Raw genomic sequence first — 21,215 nt, 5'->3', positions numbered from 1 at the left:
TCTCTTCAAAGGCAAACCTGTTTTTTTTCTTTTGGAAATATAACACTGAGTGCAGTAGTATATTGAACAGTAATGTATGATAACTATTGAAGGGAGATTTCAGTATATTGAGTACTCTTCCATCTGTCAAGCTTCTCTAGTGCTAAAGGGTATTTTTTCCTGTATCTTTCCTGCACATCTTAAGTCATGTTGATACTCTGCAGTAGTTTAGATATCTTAGTTATTGCACTGATCAGAGGTCTATTGCCTTCTTCCTTAGATTATAAGGGGCAGTGTGACCAGAATCCTGCAGGGGTTTAATGGAGGAAAAATCCTTGCATTGTGTTTTGAGGATATTTGTAGTGCATGTAAAATTTGAACATGGTTGGCTCAAATATATCTATCTTGTGGTTTTCGTTAAATGCCTTAACTAAGCCTGTATTTTTTAATGTTTTGTCTTGCTTTGCATTTATGCTGTGATTTTTTTTATTTAGGACTTGGACTTTGTCCGGTTTATTGTCAACTGTTTTACAGATTATTACCCAAACTTCCTCAGTAAGTATTGTATATTAAATATCAAGCATTGTAGACTTGTGGTAACAAGAGAATTTCTTTATATGATAGAAGATGGGGAAGATAAAGGCTCTTTTTCATGTATTTTCTGGGCTAACTTCATGAAACATATGCATGTTACAGAGTTCAGATGTTCTTGTTATTAAATCAATACAACTTTTGTTTGTGAATAAACTTTACTTTCATCAAAAATCAACAGTGTTTTTGTAAAGTAATAATGTTTATTACTATTACTAAGTAATAGTTCTTACTATGTTTATATATAGTAAGAAACATAAGCACATAATAGAAAATCTGTTTTCCTTTGCTACTTGTTACTTGGGTGGAAACTTTACCAACTTTCATGACAGTTTGTATCCCTTAGGAGTCTTGAGGGTTCAAAGAATGAATGGCTCTGGAAATTTATGGGGATCAATGATTGATTCTGAAAATTAAAATGGTTTATTCTGAAAATTATTCTGGAAAGGCATTTTAGTGTGCACACTTAAAAAACCCTGCATACTTGCCTGCTATTCTTTTTATGCATAGGCAAACACTGCATAATTTATTCTAGTTCATCTTAAATATGTTGTAAATTTTAGGTGAAAATGTCTATGAATGTTGAAATTCCATACAGCAACTGCTTAAACTCTGAATATTAGGTTTTAGCTTGCTGATCAAAGTTCAAAGCTTTGCTCAAATATCAAACTCAAAGGCAAGTGCAACATTATTTTTTTGTACTTTGACGTTCAGGAGGAAAAAAAATTGGGACACTAAAGTATTTTCAAACTTCTATGGTTAAATAAAGAATATTTGGAAAAAAATTATTTACAAAGACAGTTATTTGTTTCTTTGTGAAGTAGGGGGTGCTGAATATACTTGTTAAACTTTTTTTCTATTCAGTAGCTGCTTTTCTAGGTCAGGTTGAGATCTTGCCTTTCTTTGCCTTATTTTTGAGATGAGTTATTAATAATGTCAGAAAAGTAATATCCCAGGAAGTACATAAACAATGTATAACTTGGAATTTTATTGCCTATTTTCCAAGCAAACAGCTAATGTTTCTAAATAGCAATAAGTTTGTACAAAATTGCTTTTACAGAGAGGTGAACATGGAAGTTTGTAATATGTATTTACTTTTTACATGAATGTTATTGCTGTACTTGCTCTTAAATGGTGAAATACCCAGCACTTGGTATTCAGATTTTAATTTTTTCTTTTTTTCAGCAAAGATAGTAATATTTGAAATGCCATGGATAATGAATGGTAAGTTTTGGATTTTTTATTTTTGGATTGTGGTAACTTTTAAAATTTAGCAGCATAAATAAGAAGCATTCTTCTACTCTGTAGATACAGCAGAATAATGGAATTTGTTAAACATGCATTTTTAAATCTGGCAGTTTAAAGGTTGCATACTTTTTATTTTTCCTTCTATCACTGTATTTTGCATCATACTTTACATGAAGACTGTACTCATCCTGTTGTTTTCAAAGGTTAGGAGAACTTGATAAATAGTCTATTATTTGAATGCTTATAAGAAGAATCCTTGTAGGAATCCTATCATTAGCAATGATTGTGACTTGTAACCAGTTCAAAACTAGAATACACAGTTTAAGATAGATGTGTGACACTAGATGCTCATGTAGTTACATTTGTTCTGATATGGGTACTTCAATAATTATCTCTAACTATCAATAATTATCTCTAACTATAATATACAGGATTTGTACTCTGTTTTTGCCATATGAACACATTTTTATAATGGCTTTATATTTTCCTGCATATTCATGTTTTACTATCACTGAAATAACAGTGGTCCTTGTTAATGCTTCATAGATCTAAATAAATATCATTTAAATCAGCAAAACATTTCAGCAAGGGTGAAATGTAGGTATCTTTCCCAACCTCCCTCACACAGATTCGGAAACACAATTGCTTTTACCTCCTCAGTACTTCTAGGGCTAAATTCCAAGACAACAGAGTTGTCAATTATTAAATCAAAGATACTCTTTTCATTTTCTCTGTAAATAATGTTTTTTCCCTTGCATTGCTCATTCCAATTATAATATTTACTTCAGAGCAGGTTTTGCAATATCTTGATGGATGTACCTCTCTTGTGTTACGTAAGATCTACCAATACACAAAAAAAAACCTACAAAAACAAAATAACAAAACTTCTCTCTTGTTAACTTATGTGTACCTTTTGTTTGGTGTTCTGTTTTGTTTTTTAAAGCTGCTTTTAAAATCGTGAAGGGTTGGCTTGGCCCAGATGCAATAAGCATGTTAAAGTTCACAAATAAGAATGATGTGCAGGAGTACATCAGTGGAGAGTATCTGCCACCTCACATGGGTGGAACTGTAAGTATGAAATTTCATGTTCCTGTTGTGATAGATTGAAATATCTATATAAATTCCATATGTGGTGTTGAGGATTGCCTCTTCACAGATGGGAGATTTCTTGAAATTGTTTTGCCAATGATAATTTCAAAATCATGATAATATTAAATAGTTTAACTCCATGACAATTTGGTATCTGCATTCTTAAGTATGTTCTTAATTACAGAACTATTTTTTCTGAATCATTCATCCCCTTATAAATCACTGAAAACCACTTAGTTTTTCAAACCTTCAAGAAAAGTTGTCTAAGTATCATTGTCCCCTGTACTTTTTTCCCTCCCTGATGAATTAGAGATGGCGTTTATTTTATGAAACAAGTTCTATGAACAGAAAGTAGGTTTTGTGGTCCTCTGAGAGTTCTAGTCCTGTTCCAAAGCTATGATTCAACAAAGACAGTTATATTGTAGCTATTTCTCCTTTGTTGTCTCTAGGGCTGCATTTTAAGACATGGCTGTAGAGGATTCTTTTCAAACAGTATAGTAGAGCTCCAAAGTGCTACAAGCAGCATCAGTTTCACAGAAAACCAGAATCCAGTTCTAGAGCAATCTAAAGAGTGGAACAGCACAGGCATCTTGCACAACAGGTTTCACTTTTCACTAGGCTAGTAGATCAGTATTGCATAATCTTAAAAATAAATTCACAGAAGAATTGTGCTTTAAAATGTTAATAGGCCATTTCTGGTAGTATAATAAGCCCACTGCAGGGGAGTTACTTTTCAGTGTTCTTTTCCCACCTTTCCTCTTCTCTTTCCACCACTTTTTTCTACTTTACAAAAGTACTTTTGGCCTTTTGGCTATAATATGGAGAAAAGGAGGGTTATGTTTCAGCAATAATGGAGAAGGGCATGTTTCTCTGTATATGAATTCAGGGCTCTGTTACTGTGGCCAGAACATAAGAAACTTGTTTGGGGAACATAAAAGAATGTTACCTTGATTTTCATTTGACTGAGATTTGCAGCCTTTAAAAAGTGCATGCTACTCTTGAAGAAAATATACCCTTTTTCTCTATGGAAAATTGCTGCCCCAGCTCTCAGTCTTACCTAAGAACTTTCTCATATAGAAGAAACCTGAAATTGCTGCACCACAAGAGTGAACATTGAGGGAAGGGCTGGTAATGTCTGAAGTGGCTTCAGTGAGGGATTGAATGTTGTTTAACAGTGGCTCTGGGCCTGGCTCCTGTGGTATTGTCCTATTGCTGCAATAGAGGGGCAAATTTTTTTCTTCATTAAAGCTAAGTATCTCCCATCTGCTTTTTAGACTATCTCACCTAATAGTTCATTATGTCTTTAAAGAAAGAACTTGTGGCTTTGCTAAATATCCTCCTGAGTCATCTGATGGAACACACAATCTTAGAGTTATTTGTCATCCTGCCTAGGGCCTGAAAGGTCTCACTGCTGACTGGCGATTGTTGATCAAGCTGGCTCCATGTTGGCCATCCCCTGAGCATTATCAAGTTTCAGAATCATGGAAGAAGCTTATCCAAATAATTTTTCTGGGGTAAACAGTTGCAGTGGCAGAAATAAAGTAGTAGAAAGTAGTAAACTTGCCTGACAAGGACTCGAGAGGTTTTGTCAGTTTCAGAAAAACAGCTTTATCTCTGCATATTATTTTGAACCAGCACATTCTTTTTCTAACTACTGAGTTTCACTTGATGGCTGTTCTGAGCTTTTAACCTTAGAACTGGCATAATTTGGAAGAATTGTTGGCAAATACCAAGACTCCAGAATTATGCTCTGCATCTTTCTTCCTAAGATTTTTTTCAGTGGATCTTTACATGTCTGATAGCAAGGAGTTTTTCACTGATCAGACAACTTAATGCCCTTTCTCAGAATTTAACTTCAATGATGTGACTAACCTTGGCTTCTCTTGAGGCATCTAGCTAGAGAACAATTCACCATTATTAGTATTGTCAGGCCTGGCATTCTTTTAAATGCATTATCTGAATTGCACAAATTGATTACTTCCATTTTTCTCTCAAGTGTTTTGTTTTGTTTGTGAAGGACTTTTTTTTTTTTTTTTTGCCTCCTTCAAATTTTCTCTCTCTGTCATCTTAGATTTCCACACATTTAGTTACAGATCTTCATATTCACAACAAGCATAATACCAGTGAAGGGCACAGCATATCTGTGCATCCTTTGCTGTGTCCCCTTTGGGATCCAACTTCAAAGAGCCAGGTCTGGCCACATGTAAGCAACTAGTGGAGTAGATTTTTTGGCAGGTTAATTTGGGGACACACCTAGATTCCACTGCACTTAGGTTCTTTGTATTCCAGAAGAATGTTGGAGACTAGTTCTGGAAGTAATAAAACCATAGAATAAAATAAAATAAAACAAAAAATCCATAGAATTAATAATGTTGAACTTTGAGTTAATGATTACTTTGGTTAACTAAGGGAACTGTTCTTTGTCTCTGTTGGAAGCCTCCAAGCTTCAATGTCTCAATGAAGTTACCTTTAAGCATGTTTCAAGTCTGTCTCAGGGTCGATTAAAAGATGAATCAGAAACTTTCAATACCTTTAAAATCCTTTAACTGACTGTCAGCCAGCTGCAAAAGGAGGAATATTACATGCTTGATTTTAGACAGCTGATGGTCCAAGGTGTCTCCAGAGTACCAAGAGCATTAAAACTAATTATGGAAAACAGAAACTTGGGTTTGCAGGACTTTGGAATATGAATTTGGTCTAAGTTCCATTCAAGTCCTCATCATTCTGTTTCCTGTGGCTGTTACCATCTTTGTAATCCATGCATGCTACATACTACATATGTAGCTTTGAGTTGTTCTTGTCCATAGTGCAGAGAGATCATTTTCTTTATAGTAGGTTTATTTTGGAGGGCTTGTCAAAATTGCCCAAAGAAGATCTAGGAGCACGTTAATGCTAGCCAGCCTGGAAAATAAGAGTTAGGTGCACAAGAGCCACTTGGTAGTATTTTTCATGTAGTAATAACTGTGTACTAACTTGGTGTTTTCTGGCTTTCCTATCTGTTGTACTGCACGTTCTTCCATTTCCAGCTGTCAGAGCAGTTTGGTTCTGAAGGCGTACACGTTTCTGACTGAGCAGGAATATTTGTTGTCTCTTCAGTAATATTTTCTTGAAAACTGATGTACATACAGTGTACACTTAGCTGCAAGACATGTACACACAGTAGGGTTTTGATTTGTTGTTTTGCCCAGTCTTTGTCAGAGCATGGATTTAACAAGGATGAATTGATCAAGGTTCTCTCAACTGGTGCCAGTATTGAACAATATGTTCAACTGCTGTGCTCTTCACCTGGATATCTAAATTGATAGCCCACAGGTTTCCTTGGAAGTACCTTATATAGGTAAGTGGCCTGAAGTTAAGACATGGCTAAGCTTGCATATGCCTTCATGGCCACTTACATGTACTTACATGGATGTATCAGGCATTGACTAAACCTGTCTTGTTTAGGTAGCTGAGGTTTTCACCCTGTTAGTAGATACACCTATGCTACTGAAATGTGGGCACTGTGACTATGAAGTGTGGGGCTTTGAGTTGTCCCACTGATGCAATTCTGTTCAGCTCTTGAAATGGATTAACGAGGCCAAGTAAAGCATGCAGCAAAATAATTTCCCTCTATTAAGGTAACTTTGTTACACACCTCTCATCCTATGCTGGAAGGGAGTGACAAGGCTCTGTTGGTTTGGAGAAGGGGAAGCTGGATAGTTCTGACAAATGTGGGATGTCAGTATTCTGTAAGACTACCTTAGTATTTCTAGCAGACTGCAGTCTTGTCTTCTAATAGTGATTTAGTCTGTAAATTATACTTAAAGCTTGTTCTTCAGGCCCTTAATAGGATATTTTTTGAGCCAGGGAATAGCTGTTTCATTCACCTAGAGGTCTTTGACTGTTGCTACAGCCTGAACAGTAGATGAGATTTAGACCTTGATTATAGATGAGCATGAAGTATGCTGTTTTGCTTGTGGTTTCTTTGAATGGGTTCATCTAAGACTTTTCCCTCTTAATCTATCTTAACATCAAGTTATTCCTTGTTTTGAGAAAATGTGCTTGCTTATGGAGAGCTTTCTTGAAACACCTTTCTGTAACTCCCTGCTAAGAGAGGCATCATTTGGGAAGCAGGGGCATTGCTCCATTCTGTTTCAGAGGCAGGACCGGAATCAATGCTATGTTATTTTTCTCCATTGGAAAAGCTGACAGACGAATTCAGTTTATTTAGTGCTTAAAACTGCTTGAAAATACAGTAGGAATAGAAATCCCAATTCAAACATTGTCTCTAACATTACATGTAATAAAATTATTTGGAGAATGCTAAAAGAAATTCTAGTTAGCAAAAATTGTTTTTTACTGATCTTCCAATGAAAAAGGTACCTTTACTGGAGAGTCATTGAGAACTTAAGTATTACACTACTGCATTACTCAGGTATCTTCAATATGGTCTTTAAATTGATTTGGCATTCCAAAGACTAGAGGTCTGAATTGCAGGATTGGCTAAAAGTCCACACATTATATTAAACTTAAGGGATTATTTTGGTTTATTAATAATAAGGGATTATTGTTTCATAGTTTTGGGGTTTATTTCCTTTTTTAAAACTGGCCATTATGAAACTATCATACAAGGAACAACTGATGTTTTTCATCACTTTTAAAATATTTTTAGAAATAGCTTGTCATATGTTTCAAACCACATTTTTGAGAACTAAGAAGATAACTTCAACAAAAAGACTGAATGCTGATCCTTGATAGACCAGCTTCTGCAGTTCTACTGCAAATATAAATAAGAGTTACAGTTTACTGGCTTCATTGGATGATTGTATTTATTTGTCTATTAATTATAAAATAAAAACTCTTGGTGTCAGCTTTCTGTACAGGGGTGCAACTTGAAATAGATAAATGAAATGTAAGAGTAATGTGAAACAAGAAACAATGACAGTATTTCCATTTAAAAAACCCTAGAGAAGGCATTTCTAATACTCTCAAATAACTCATCTTTTTATAAATCCCCTTATTTTTCAGGATTCTTTCAAATACAGTTATCCTCCACTGGTTGATGATGATTTTCAAACTCCTTTATGTGAAAATGGTCCCATTACAAGTGAAGATGAGCATGAAAGTAAAGAAGAGATAGATGCAGACACCAAGGAGGCTGGGGAGCTGAATGAAGCACAAAACCTTAATCAGAAAAAGGTATCTAAGTGAAGATTTAGGCAAGACTAGCTAGATGGTTATGAAGTGACATATAATTTAGGTTACTTATATTTGTGTTGTATTTTTTTAAGTTTTTCTGTCTTCTAATTTAGCAAAAGAACACAAGAAAACTTAAAAATCATAGTTGCAATTCCAACCTTGGCTCTTGGTCTGTTAAGACAAGTTTCATGCTTCAGAATGCATAAAATGTGCACCAAGTATTTAGTCTATCTCTTGGAATATAGTGAATTGTACAGTAAAATGAAAAAGGTTTCTGTACTTTGTTTTCAAAGGTTGTCATCCTGGGATATCTAGTGGTGACCATTTTGAAATAGAACTGGTGTTCTCCAGTGCTTATATCAGTATGCACATGAAAAAAATATTAAGTTAAATATTTATGCACTACTGGATGTTAATTTGTTTTCTTAAATTATTGATAAAATCTCAACATATAAATGTTTTTATTTATTCTCAGGGGAAATTGTATTCCTACTCCATCAATCATGTTTTGCAATATAATCTCCCTGTAGTGTTGTTTATCCAGAAATAAAGGCATTGTTTTACACAAGTTCATATGAAGAGATATTTAGGAATATGCAATGATAGTAACTGGGGATATTGCTCTTAAATAGTAGAAAAAAATTTAAAATTCACTACTTTATTATTAATTATTTAATAATTAATTTTGGAATATTACTTGCATAACTTCTGTTTAATGGAGTAGAATACAATTTCATTTACTGTTCCAGGTTTGTCAGAATAATTTGAAACATGCAGCTCACTAAGTAGTCAAGCTGTTATTTGCAACTTGGCCAGCTTATTAAAAAAAAAGGATAATTTCACTGACCCAAAGGTCAAAAGGAAGCATTACATAACCATGGTTAGACTCCAGTAGCTTGTTTTGCTTGGGGCACATTTTGCAAGCTATCATTCTCATATACAGAAACATGGAGAATTTCTGCTCAATGTCTCAGTTGCCTTTGGTGCTTAATAAGCCTCAGTGTTTGTTGGCTTTTAATTTGCTTGGGTGACTTAGCTTTCTACTTAAGGTATTTTAGTTTCTTTGCTTTTTTTACTCTTGAAATGACATAAAGCAAATAATTGTTTTCACTTTTACTCAGTGTAACCAAGGTGCTGCTCAATTTTTTTCAGTACAAGGAATCATGAGTGATAAATTTGGTTAGTAAATGCCTGTCCTGTAGGTACTTCCACTTTTGTGTTCTATAGTAATATCTTTTTCTTGTCATTTATGTAGAACAAAGCCTAATATATAACTAGTGCAGTGTATTTACACACTAACCTTTTTCTACCACTTTTATATAATTATAAAAATAAGTTGCTGTGTGGGTTCTTTTTATACAGTCTATTTATATAAAGTTTTGTATTCCTTTCCTTCCCATACTTCAGACTTGCATGAACTGAATTCTCTTCATGTCTTTTCTCTGTATTGAAAGTGGATTAAATAGGAGGCTAAGCAAACTATTCAGCCATTTGATCTGGAATCACGATGTCACTAATTCTTTCAGTCTTCTGTACCCACCTAGCACCTGCCCTGTTTTGCATGTATTTTCCTAATGTTATAGGAGAAAACCCTCAGAACCTAAGATGTACCTGCAGTTTTGAAAGCACCAATTCAAACAACATTATTTCTTTTATATTCTGCAATACTTCGGAGTTTCATCTAAGAGCAATGAAGATATGTTTAGCTACCCTGCAATGAAGTGTGGAATTGGTACTGTGTTTTCCGTTAGAGTGGTACAGTGATTGTACTGGGACATCTGTTTTAATTTTAATTTGCAATGGATGAATAATACCAGTGCTTTATAATATTAGATAATTGAAGTGTTAAACTCTGCTAAGCGTATCCAAAAACTGACCTGAGAAGCAGGAAAATATGTGGAAAAAAAACCAAAGCTGTTTGTTTAATGTATGTTTAATGTGTTTTGTAACTTCTGTAGTAAAAAATTTTATTTAGTAGACTTCAAGCATCTTCAGGGAATGAATATATCTAAAGCTTGGTCTGTAATATATAAACTGTTGAAATAAGCCTCATCATATTGCTTGAAATACCTGCTTGATTCTGTAACATGTAATCTGGGTTTCTAGTTAATCATTATAACTATCGTTTTTACTCAGATGAATTCTATAGAACAGATTTCCAAATCAGAGGAAACTGACAAAACAGAGGTCAAACCAAAAATTGCAAAGAAAGCATTAACCACTTTTAAAGGACCTTTATTACATATCAGGTAATAATAATTTTCTTTAATTTTCTTTTTGCAATAAGCCTTGGACACTTGAGTACTGAACTAGTTAGTTTTCAAAATAAACTTTTTCAGATTTTTATAGGAAAACAAATTATAAACAAGTTTTTAAGAAGGATTTTTACAAAGCTCAAACAGTTTTTCTGGTTTTACAAGTTTTTAGTGAATCTTCTGGTGTCACCAAAGATTGGCATACTTTTTGTATGAATAGGTGTATATTCCATAGAATTATAGGAGTGTTCTGTTTATATTGAGAAACCATCTGACTAAGTTAAGTGTCCTTATCTGTAATGAGAGCAGTGGTTTGACATTGTTTGATTTCACTGGCTCAAGGAAAACCAATGTTTTTTCAAGACAGTTTTCACTGTTAAATCATGCTTGCATTCTTTTGGCTTATGATGCTATAAATGTCTACACTGATAGTTTCCACCAGTTAACCTTAATGAATGAGTCCAATTTATTTTGTGCAGAAAGGGCTCTACAATGACATATCTACCTGGAAGTTTTGTCATCCAAGGTGCTACATCTCCCAGTTATTTTTATCACTAAATTAGAATAAAGAAATCAACTAGCCAATATCCCTTTTTTTTTTCTACTGCCTTTTAGGTTAAGATGCTTGTTTAGAATTTGACTTAGATGTTAACTTTTATTTTCACTTTCAGTTTGCTATTAGATGAATGAAGAAAATATCTAATTTTTAGGTAATTTCTCAGCTAACTTTTTAAGTGCTATAATGAACTAGTTTTGGAGTTAATTTGGATAATGACATGCTCATTAGCATAAATATACTTTGTATGTGTAAATTTTTCCTAATTTGAAATTAAAAACCTCCTCTGTATAGCATTAGTTTCTTGTATGGCAACATAAAGGCGTAGATTGCAGAACTGTGATTATAAAAGAATGTTAAACGTTTTCTGTGACAATCACAAGTGCTAGATGTGTTTTTCCTACTACTTTTTAATTAAAAAAGGGACACATGTCATAAGCAGGCATGAACAAAAAAAAAAAGCAAACAAGCAGAACGCTGCTGTCACCCTCAGAAACTTCCTTTTTTCCCTCTTAAAATACTTCAAGCTGTCATTGAATAGAACTTAACATGGACTGCAACACATGGAAGAGTAAATTTAGTCAAGTATAGGGGTGTTAGTATTTGTAGTCTTGCTGTCAATGGAAAATAAAATACTGGTCTCTCCATTGTCCTTGCTGTTTGTTTGTTTTGTTTTTAAAGTAAAATCCTGAGTGCAGCTGTTGCTCTTCATTAATGCTCTCCCTCTGTAGAAGCTAGAATTAGTTTTAATTTTCTTCCACTGATTTTCAGGACATGGAACTGAAAGTGATTGAACCAATAATTATATAGTGCCTTTCATAACTAGTTGTAGGCACCTATCACAGAGACCATAAGCTCTGCCACCATACTTAACTTGCATCCTTGCTCATCTCCCAGCATTGTCCTTTGCAGGGAGCAGCCTGGAGCCTGAGCACACAGCTGAGGCACTGCAGCTCTGGCAGCATAAAATCATGGGCCAAAACTGGGTCCTTGTTCTCTTGTTTCTTGTATTTTCAGTCATGCTCATGAGTCAGCTGACTCCCTCATTTAGACCACAATTGTATTTGCCTTGTATACCTTACAATGAAAGACTGCCTCTGACTTTCCTCCTCAATAAATGAATTTGTTTGGTCAGACAAAAAGCAGCAGTTTCCCTGTGCTCTGGTGGAAGAGCAGCTCGTGATGTGTTGTGGTACAGGAATTTCTAGTACAAGCTGGTTACGTCACATACATCAGAGTAAAGAAATTCCTGCATCTGTAAAAATTAAAAAGCTTGAGTGTTTGTTTAAACAATCTGCCCTCCTAATAGCTACATGCCCCCTACCCCCAACGCTGTGGAACTTGATTTCACAGACAAAAGCCATACACATGTAGTCCCCAAGCTTTTTTTCCGCCCTTTGTTCAATGGTCAAAGTTGGTAGAACAGGAAAGATCAGGCCCTGGCAGAATGTTCCTTCCCTTGATCGTGTTTGGGGCTTGTTTTGAGGCTGAGTAATGTTATCTCATTTAATTTATTTTATTTAATTTATTTAATTTAATCATCTTATAATTGCTGTTGCACACAGCTGCAGTAGTACAGTATTAAGATAGCTAAACTATGTTGTAGCTACAATCCCTCCCTTCCCTAGCACTGGTTACTTAAATTGACAATTTGGAAGTGAAAGAATACTGAGAGGAGGAGAGAATTACCCCATGAAGCTGTTCCAAACCCATCAGTTTTTTGGTTTCTACCTCATTTGGCACACTTCCTTATCCCCACCACAGAAGTAGTCTTGTCGTGTGGACTGACTAATGCATTTTATAACATCAGCACCCCAACATCACAGTCACCACCGCAATCTGCTTCCCGCATGGGTGTTCACACTTGCCCTACAGTGCCAAGGGGTTTTCTTCTCAGCTCATACACTGGTTTAAGTGTGAGAAGAAGGAAGGATTGGGACCATAAAAGGAAGTCTTTTGAGGAGGAGGTCAAACTAACATGAAATTGGCATTCCAAAAAGAGGACATGGGAAAAAAAAATCACGTGTTTTGAAAAAGAATACGCAGTTCAGTAGCACGGAGTAGAACGGCAGTTCTTTGCGTGCTCCTCATGTGACATAATGAAAGAAAAGTTCTTCCCTTGCTACTCAAGTTTCCTTTCAACTTGTATTATATGAGCATGCCCTACCTTTTACCTACCAGTGTTGATTTGAATGCTTATCCAAAATGAGTTGTGTTAGTTTGATGTGGTTAAAAGTATCTCATGCATGACTCTCTTAATTGCACAAGAATATTTAAAACAAGCAATAACTTTATTTATGCATGTGGTACCACAAGTATGTGAAGACTGACTCATAAGGACAAGTGAATTCAGCTGTCATGGTTGAAATGATTGCCAGTTGTGGCTATCTGCCTTCTCTTATGTGTGCACTATATCCATGACAAGGATAGATGTTCAAGGTGGAAATTACTCCGTGTGACACCCTATATTCCTTAACATGAGCATAAATTAAAGTCAGTGATGCTTTCCCTTACCACACTGCCCAAAGATGCAGTGGCTGACTCTGTGTACCTGTTGGCTTCCTGCTGTTACAGATGGCAAAAGTCAAGGGCAGCAATCAGCTGAGGCAGCCAGTTCTGCTTGTCATGAGTCAACCCTAAGCTTCACTACAAAATTTCTGCTTTTTGTTTTCGTACCTTTTTTTGATGAAAATCTGTTTATGCTGACTGTAGCTGCAGGGTAGAAAGTATTTCATTTTCCTGGAGGTGTGGTCAGGTTTTTCTCTGATCTATTGTAAAGATAATCTGAAGAAACTAACTCTTCTTATATTTCCTATTAGCCCAGCAGAAGAGCTGTATTTTGGATCCAAAGAAATTGGAGAGAAAAAATGTTTGATAGTTCTCACAAACGTCACTAAAAACGTTGTGGCTTTTAAAGTAAGTGTTTTATGTGTGTCTTGGTTTACTAACTGTGTAATTTTTTCTTTTTTTCTATGAGGAGGAAGAATACTATTAAATCCATTTTACAGACAAAAAAAATTTATTGTGTACTGATGTTTGAGGCAGATCAAAGAAATCTTCTAGCTGATTTTATGCCTGTGATGTACCACCTCAGAAGGGATAATTAGTATTACAGATCTTTGGAGCACTGACTAAAAAAGAGCTGAAATGATGGTTAGTTTTTTAGTGAAAGTAATACTTCTTGAAAAAGAAAGTCTTGAGCATTGAAAAGTCATCTTTTTAGAATGTTTATTTTAGAATATTGGCTGGAAACAAGTTAGTAATGCTCCAAGATGATGCAGATCCATCTGCAAATGTCACCATCCAAAGAATTAGTAGTTATATTTGCTTCAGAAATATGGAGTTTGCTTGCATCTTGGTGGGGTTTTTCTCATCTTTTGCATTCTCTGTACATTAAAATAACTTAAAGTTTTCATATTTTTGTATTTATTATAACATGTTCTTGGCTGGTTTCAAATACATATGCAAGAAAAAAAATAGCAAATGTAAGAAAACAAAGGATAAATGCAGCTGAAAGGGAGGAGAAAGGAATATGCAAGAGTCCTATTGTGCCTACAAAATGATGTATTTTAGAGATTTGTGGTAATAGTCAAGCTTTTGGGGATTTAGAATTAATTAGAATTAGAATAAAATTCTGATTTTATTACAGAATGAGAGAAGTTATGAACCAATCATCATTTGTGCATGCGCTTACTGTATCCTTCATATTTCTTGTTTATAGGTGAGAACAACTGCACCTGAAAAATACAGGGTTAAACCCAGTAACAGCAGCTGTGAGCCTGGCACATCATTAGATATAATAGTTTCTCTTCATGGTGGTAAGTAAAAATGTAAAATAGAGTTTGTAAGAGATCTGGGCAGGTTGCATTACTCGACATGCTCTAGACACTGATGGTTGGCTGTGCTTGCTGGTGTGTAGGACTGACTGATGCCCATGTCTCTGCTTGACTCTCATTTGAGAATGGTACCATTTGTTAAAAAAACATGGATGTCAGAAAGGATTTGAGTAACTGCCTGTACCAATTTACTGCTCCACTCAGGCATAAGCAGCTGTTGTCTGCAACCCATTTTGTTTCTTGTCCTGAAAAACAAAAAGTCTGAGTGGCAATTGTCTCGTTGGTTCATTATTTCAGTGGGAGTTTATCTGCAGTAAATCACTTTCCTAAATTGTTGCAAGGACAGGTGAATCTGCTGGAGAACACATTCTTTACAAAATTTAGGGTTGTCTTTGAACTATTCAGATGAAACTAGTTCTGTTAAAATGAACCCATATAATTTTGGAAAAAATGTAATTAGAATTACTGAACTTTAGAGAATTATCTCCTTATTTTTATTTCTAGTAAGTCAGTGTCTGGTGTTCTGCAATAAACAAGTTCTCATTTTATGGCACTTTTGTGCAAAATACTTCTATCCTCCTTGTAATACTGTCATTTTATCTGAGCACACTGTTGCTTTTATTTTTTTTGTCTTCCTTGAGGGCAGGTTTTGCAGCGTCTTTGCAGGATCGTTTCCTTATAATGGCAGCAGAAATGGACCAATCTTCTGGAGCAGGTGTGCCAGAACTGACTCAGTTTTGGAAAGAAGTCCCTAGGACCAAAGTGATGGAACATAGGTAAGCATATGGTTTTCTGGTAACAGGAGTTTGGAGTTTTTTAGCTTTTATTATTTAGCTGATTTGTAGGACTTGTGTAATCACAATCAATGAAGGATTCTCCAAACTCACTTGTGTGGTTACTGACCAAAAATACATTACGGAGACTTTTGCTCTGTTTTAACTGATTAAATGTGGGCTTAATGTATAAAATGGTATTTTGGACATGCTTTTTTTTTTCTTGTTGTTCTTGTGCTGATTAAGAGTTAAGTAGAAAAATATGACTGCATGTGACAATACACATGGACAATAGGGGTTTTGATTTTCTAATAAGAATGTGTCGCTTGAGTTTTCTAAAAGGAAGCAGTCAAGGAAAGCAGACATAGTAAATACAAAACTATTTTCTAGACAATATTAAAAATGTTTATTTTATACTTGGGAAAACCAGAATTTTCTAGAAAATTCCTGTAAAACCTATCACATGTTCATATGTATATTTTTGATACTTAGTGATAAAAAAGTAATCTAGAAAAATACATTTCACCATACACTTTTTTAAATGCACCTGTTGCTGTTCTCTCTCATCCAGTCACATTGGGTGGTATCACTGAACATGTCTAGGAAAAGTTCCCTACAGTTTTGACTGGTTTTTTGCCCTAGATTGTTCCTAGAGTTTTTCTGTTGTTTTGTTTTTGGAACTGCCTTTACGCCCTTATGGCCGAAACTACTCTGGAAAAAGTATTTTGTGAGTCTTGATGCCTAAATCCTGTTCCGTGTTTGCTTCAAGTGCTTATCCCTTACTTCCCTTTTGAATAAAATCTTCATCATGTGAGTGACCTTAAGCTTCCTTGCATAAGTGGTGCAATTTATTTGGGGTTTTTTTAAGAAAGATCCTGAAACAATAGAGAGAGGTTATTTAATTACAAGTATGCTGTGTACATTAGTTACTGATGAATGCAGACCTGACCTTTACTTTTTGGTAAACTTAAACTAAATGTAGTGTAATTATAATTATTTTCTCTTTAATTTGAAAAGTGCAGGGACTTTTATCACCTTAAGATGGATTGTTTACTCTGAATTATACAATGTTGCATTAAATTTGTGGTTTTTGGTGTGTGTTCCTATTTCCTTTTTACAGGCTCAGGTGTCATGTCATAGAAAGTAGTAAGCCCTCTTCTCTAACATTAAAAGACAATGCATTTAATATTCCAGCAAAAACTAATGAAGATTTACATATACAGGTAATAGCATATTCCTTTGTGCTGAATATTCAACAAAATTACAGAATATGCTAGAGATTAAAATATGTACTGAACCTTTTTGGTATTTTGTAAATTATAGTATTTGAATATCTCAGCAATTGAAAGTAACTACGTCAGTGATAGTGATTTAATTATTTTTTTAATGATAATGGTTTATTAATCATTAAATTTTCAATGCAGTTTGCTCATTCTTCTTCTGTGTATATAGATTTGGTACATCTGTGAGCATCAGTGGTATCTTTTGCTTCTGAGTGTAAGGATGTCACCTGCTTGATGCAGGCCATATTGGTTATCCATAACTTAAGATTTGAAGCTCCTTTAGTGGAACAGATACCTGAAGTATGTAGTGGTAGAAAAGATATTGCTGAGAGCACTGAGAGAAGGCTTTTTCTTTTCTTTTCTGTGGTTATACTTATTGCCAAAATAGCTCAAAATTGCCAAGTACTTTCAAGTGCAGTAATTCTAACTTAATGAAACTGTTCTATTTTCAGCTAACTCATTTACTGCAGATTAACAGAAGACTTGAAGAGCAGATGAATCACTGCCTCTGGTTCCAGCAGCTGTCAGTTGTTTTATCACTGCTATCAGTTACTGTTGCTGCCTTCTGCTTCTACCTGGCCTATGCCCAGAGAAGCTAAACAGAATTGCTGTGCCCTGGATGTGCTGCTGCCTATCACGGTTTGTTGGAGTCAAGAAGATTGCAGTGCTGCACTTGGATTCTGGAGCAGCCAAAATGAGGTTTATGAGCCTACAGCAATGAACAAGGAACAGTTTACTGGGGAAAAAAAAGATAAAAGAAATGAATGACCAGCAAACAAAATTACTGAAATTATTGTCTAAGTTGACACTTACAATAGGGCATGAGGAAGATGTTAAAGCTAGGACCTGCTTTTCACTGTACAACTCAATAAAAATCACTGAACTGGAAGGAGGAAACCAAATACAACATTATTTGAGACTGTTGTGCTTTTTTTCCCTCTATTCAACTACTTTAAATATGATATTTCATTTCTTTTCATCATATTCATTCTTACATTTTTAATCACTCCCATAGAAGATGCAAGCAGTCAGCTTAGTGTGTTCCAAGGTTAATGTCTTCATCCAGGAAAATTTACAGAAATTATGTAGTACAGATGGATTTTTTATCTAATCTGTGTATGTACATGCACATAAAGGAAGATATTTGTTGTTAGTAACTACTTTGGTAATTCAGACTCATTGCTCTCACTGGTTAAATTCCTTATTTTTGTGCTTCTTCTAAATGAAAAAAATATTGTAAACATTTCTTACCAAGTAATATACGCACAAAATAAGACACTCTTCCTATTCTCTTTTTTTTTTTGAAAAGTAACTTGTATTCAAATTACAGGAGTGTGGGAGCTGACTTCTTCACTGTGATGGCCTATTATTGGTTCATAAAAAGGCTGTTAAATAGTCAGTGTAAGAATGTACTCTGAGTTGTGTAATATGGTTAAATTACATATGAAATTATGAAAAAAGCAAGTTAAATCAGGAAGATTAAATACACTTGAAGACAACAAAAGTATTATATCTTCCATTTCACAGAAATTGTTGTGGAAATGGTGCATGAAGCTAGAAAGAACTTTGCTAACAAGGATTCTTTGTACTCATTGCTGTAAATATGTATATTAAAATGATAAAAACTTAAAAGGAGACTGATGGTATCTTTCATATATTTAAAATTTTCACTCTTTAAGAGATTAAAAAATTTAAAATAATTACGTTACTCAAATTAATTTTTGCTACAAATTGGCTTTGTAACATATTTATTAGTTTTGTCTGCTGACTTCAATAGATGAGAAGTAATTATTAAGGAAAAATAAAGGTCATACTCTGCTTCTGTCTTTTTGCTTACAGTATGTTGGTGATGGAGGATCATTGCAAGGAAATAGAAAAGGGCAGTTTAAAATAATAAACTAATAAAATAATTAATAAAGACAGCAATATGATGACTAAAAAAATGCCATGTAAAAAGTAAGGCTACAGAAATGCTTGGTGCACAGTCTTCTGTCCTCTCTTAATTTATACAATGGTTTACCACATCTATTTTTTTCTTAATTTTTCACTAATCTCATTTCTGCCTAGTTTGTTTCTCAGTATTTTGTATTCCTAATGATTTGGCAATTTATATTGTTGACTGCTTATAACGAAGCTGTTACTTGGGTTATTTTTATGTGCATGCAACTCAAATGCTTTGCTTCCAACAAAATGGGTTGTTGTCTTAGTGAGAAAAGTAACAAAGTAATTTGTAACCTTAAGATAATAATAACCATGCTATTAAAATTCCAATTCCTTAATTTGAGTGGATTGAATAGCACTTTACTGTAAAATTGCCAGAAATATATTCTTAGAGTCTTTGCCAATATGAATATTTTAATGTTTTGGTGCTTTCATATATTTTCAGTATTTTATTACTTATTTTATTATTGGTATTTTCTTTGTATGAATCAGATGAACATCTTTTCTATTTTAATATGTTTTAGAAAAATACAGTTAAAAAATAAATATAAGGAAATACATAGTCTTGAATGTTTAGTCTTTTAAAAATAGTTGCATCTCCTGAGGTTTTTGCTTTCTGCAGGTATTTAATGTGGGAGGGATCAATATGGTGATGACCCATAGTCTGTTGTGGAACAGAAGTTGTGGTGGTACCTGTCAGACAAATGTGAAATAGTTGATGGTGGTTTCTCAGAGTGCCTCACCTCACACATGATACTGGCATGTCACTGGTACCATGGCACAGGGGATGCAAGTCCATACAATGCTAATACATATATGTGGATCTTGGTAAAATTATGGTTTAAACATCATACAAAAAATGGAAAAATATATGTAAAAAAAAAAAGGGCAAAATAACAATAGTGTTTTTTAACTTGAAATGGACAAGAGTAAATTTGGGGTTTCCTTCCTTGAGAATATGATTGTTTCCATCATCACAAAGTATTTTCCCAATATTTTCAAAGCATTCAGTTGTTAATAGTTTCAGATTTTGTTTGACAGCCCTTGGAAAAAGATCTCACTGTAGGAATTTTTATACTTAGCACACACTGAAGTTACAGAGCAGCATGATTTATACCCAAAATCAAGAGAAGAAACAAAAGAAACATTTTTTTTTTCTCATTTATAAAATTTATAAAACAGACATTTTAGAACATAGACAATTCACAAAATGAGATTTGATTACATGAACTATCAAGATCTAAGATTTAGTTTTCTTTTCCCTCAGTGCAGATTGGCAGTTAATTTTGGCTTTTATAGACAATTAAGAGACAAAAAAGATTGTAATCCTAAAAATTAGCAATTTGTGCTCCAAAAGAGCACATAATCTCTTTTCTAGCAAATAATTTTTATACTCTCTTCTGAGCTTCATTGTTCTACTTTATCTAAAATATCAAACATCCTGTAAAGGAAAAAAACCCAAAACCAACATGGGGATGAGGGGCAGCAGGGGCAGGAGCAGGAATTTTAAATTACCTTTGTATGTCATCAGTGATTCCCTGCTGTAACTAATTTGTCTCTGCTGTTTGCCTTCAGAATCTCAGTTTGTCCCTATTTCCAGAGGCTGCTCATTTCTATGGGGTTTTTTGACTTTATGGGGTTTTACTGGAGAGCATTTGAAATCTGTGCAGTGTCTTGGTGGTCCTGTGTATTGCACGGGCAGCACGAGGATGTAAATGCTGCTCTGTTGATGGGCACAGTGTCAGTTCACTCATTTTCTATGGCTTTGTTGTGGAAGCAAGCATGCAGTGAGAATAACAGCATTCTGCAAAGCCCATCACAGGCTGCTGTAAGAATTCACTGGTTTGGGTCTGGTACAGCCCCCTAGGGTGTTGTGGTCAAGAGAGGAGGGTGTCTGTGTACAGTATGTGTATTGATTTAGGGAGAACTAATCACTTCTAATCAGCCAGGAAGAGCAGGTTGTGTCCTCATTTCTGAGGTTAAGTAAGACATTTCAGTCAGTTTCTGCAGTGCATGTCTTATTTTCCCTGGAAGATGGCTCACTGAGGAATTACCAGCCTGGTGTGGTGCAGCTGCTACATTTCCATTATGTTTGTGCTAGCACAGGTATGTGATGGTAAGCGATGATTCCAATTAGGCTTCTCAGTGTCCCTGTTTCCTTGGCACATTTCAGTGTCAGCAGCTTCTGGCTCTGCTCTGTGCTCCTGAAGATGATGAGAAACATAACCTCCTTCTTTCAGTTTTCTCAATAGTTTCAGTGCCACTTTTCAGTTGGAACTTCACTATTCTTGTTTTTGACACTTTCATAGTGGTTGCACACAGTAATACAATATACATAGAATGCAGAGACACAACTCAGAACATAAAGCACAGGAAATCCATCTCTCCAGGAGCATGGCAGGGTGAGTTTTCCTTCTTTGTGGAGGAACTGACTGAAGTTCCACATGCTGGCCTTTTCTGGGCCTGATATAGGCAGTTTCCTGGTA

The 21,215-nt window shown here is 34.8% G+C and overlaps 1 protein-coding gene across 2 annotated transcripts in view; it reads left to right on the top strand.

Annotated features, from left to right (window-relative positions):
• Window positions 1–19,291, top strand: part of MOSPD2 (motile sperm domain containing 2) — a 32,772-nt gene extending 13,481 nt beyond the window's left edge. For both annotated transcript variants that reach the window (XM_015643360.2, XM_015643369.3), the window contains exons 6-15: window positions 474–534; window positions 1,756–1,794; window positions 2,762–2,886; window positions 7,915–8,085; window positions 10,222–10,334; window positions 13,716–13,812; window positions 14,618–14,714; window positions 15,379–15,508; window positions 16,626–16,728; window positions 17,241–19,291. In XM_015643360.2, the coding sequence (XP_015498846.1) occupies window positions 474–534; window positions 1,756–1,794; window positions 2,762–2,886; window positions 7,915–8,085; window positions 10,222–10,334; window positions 13,716–13,812; window positions 14,618–14,714; window positions 15,379–15,508; window positions 16,626–16,728; window positions 17,241–17,387 (1,083 nt within the window). In that variant the 3' untranslated portion in view covers window positions 17,388–19,291. The remainder of the gene's footprint in view (window positions 1–473; window positions 535–1,755; window positions 1,795–2,761; window positions 2,887–7,914; window positions 8,086–10,221; window positions 10,335–13,715; window positions 13,813–14,617; window positions 14,715–15,378; window positions 15,509–16,625; window positions 16,729–17,240) is intronic.
• Window positions 19,292–21,215: the final 1,924 nt, after the last annotated feature.

Source organism: Parus major, chromosome 1 (assembly GCF_001522545.3).
Source record: "Parus major isolate Abel chromosome 1, Parus_major1.1, whole genome shotgun sequence".
Classification (NCBI taxonomy): domain Eukaryota; kingdom Metazoa; phylum Chordata; class Aves; order Passeriformes; family Paridae; genus Parus; species Parus major.
Note: the sequence above shows the minus strand (reverse complement) of the source record. Positions and strands in the feature narration are given on the sequence as shown.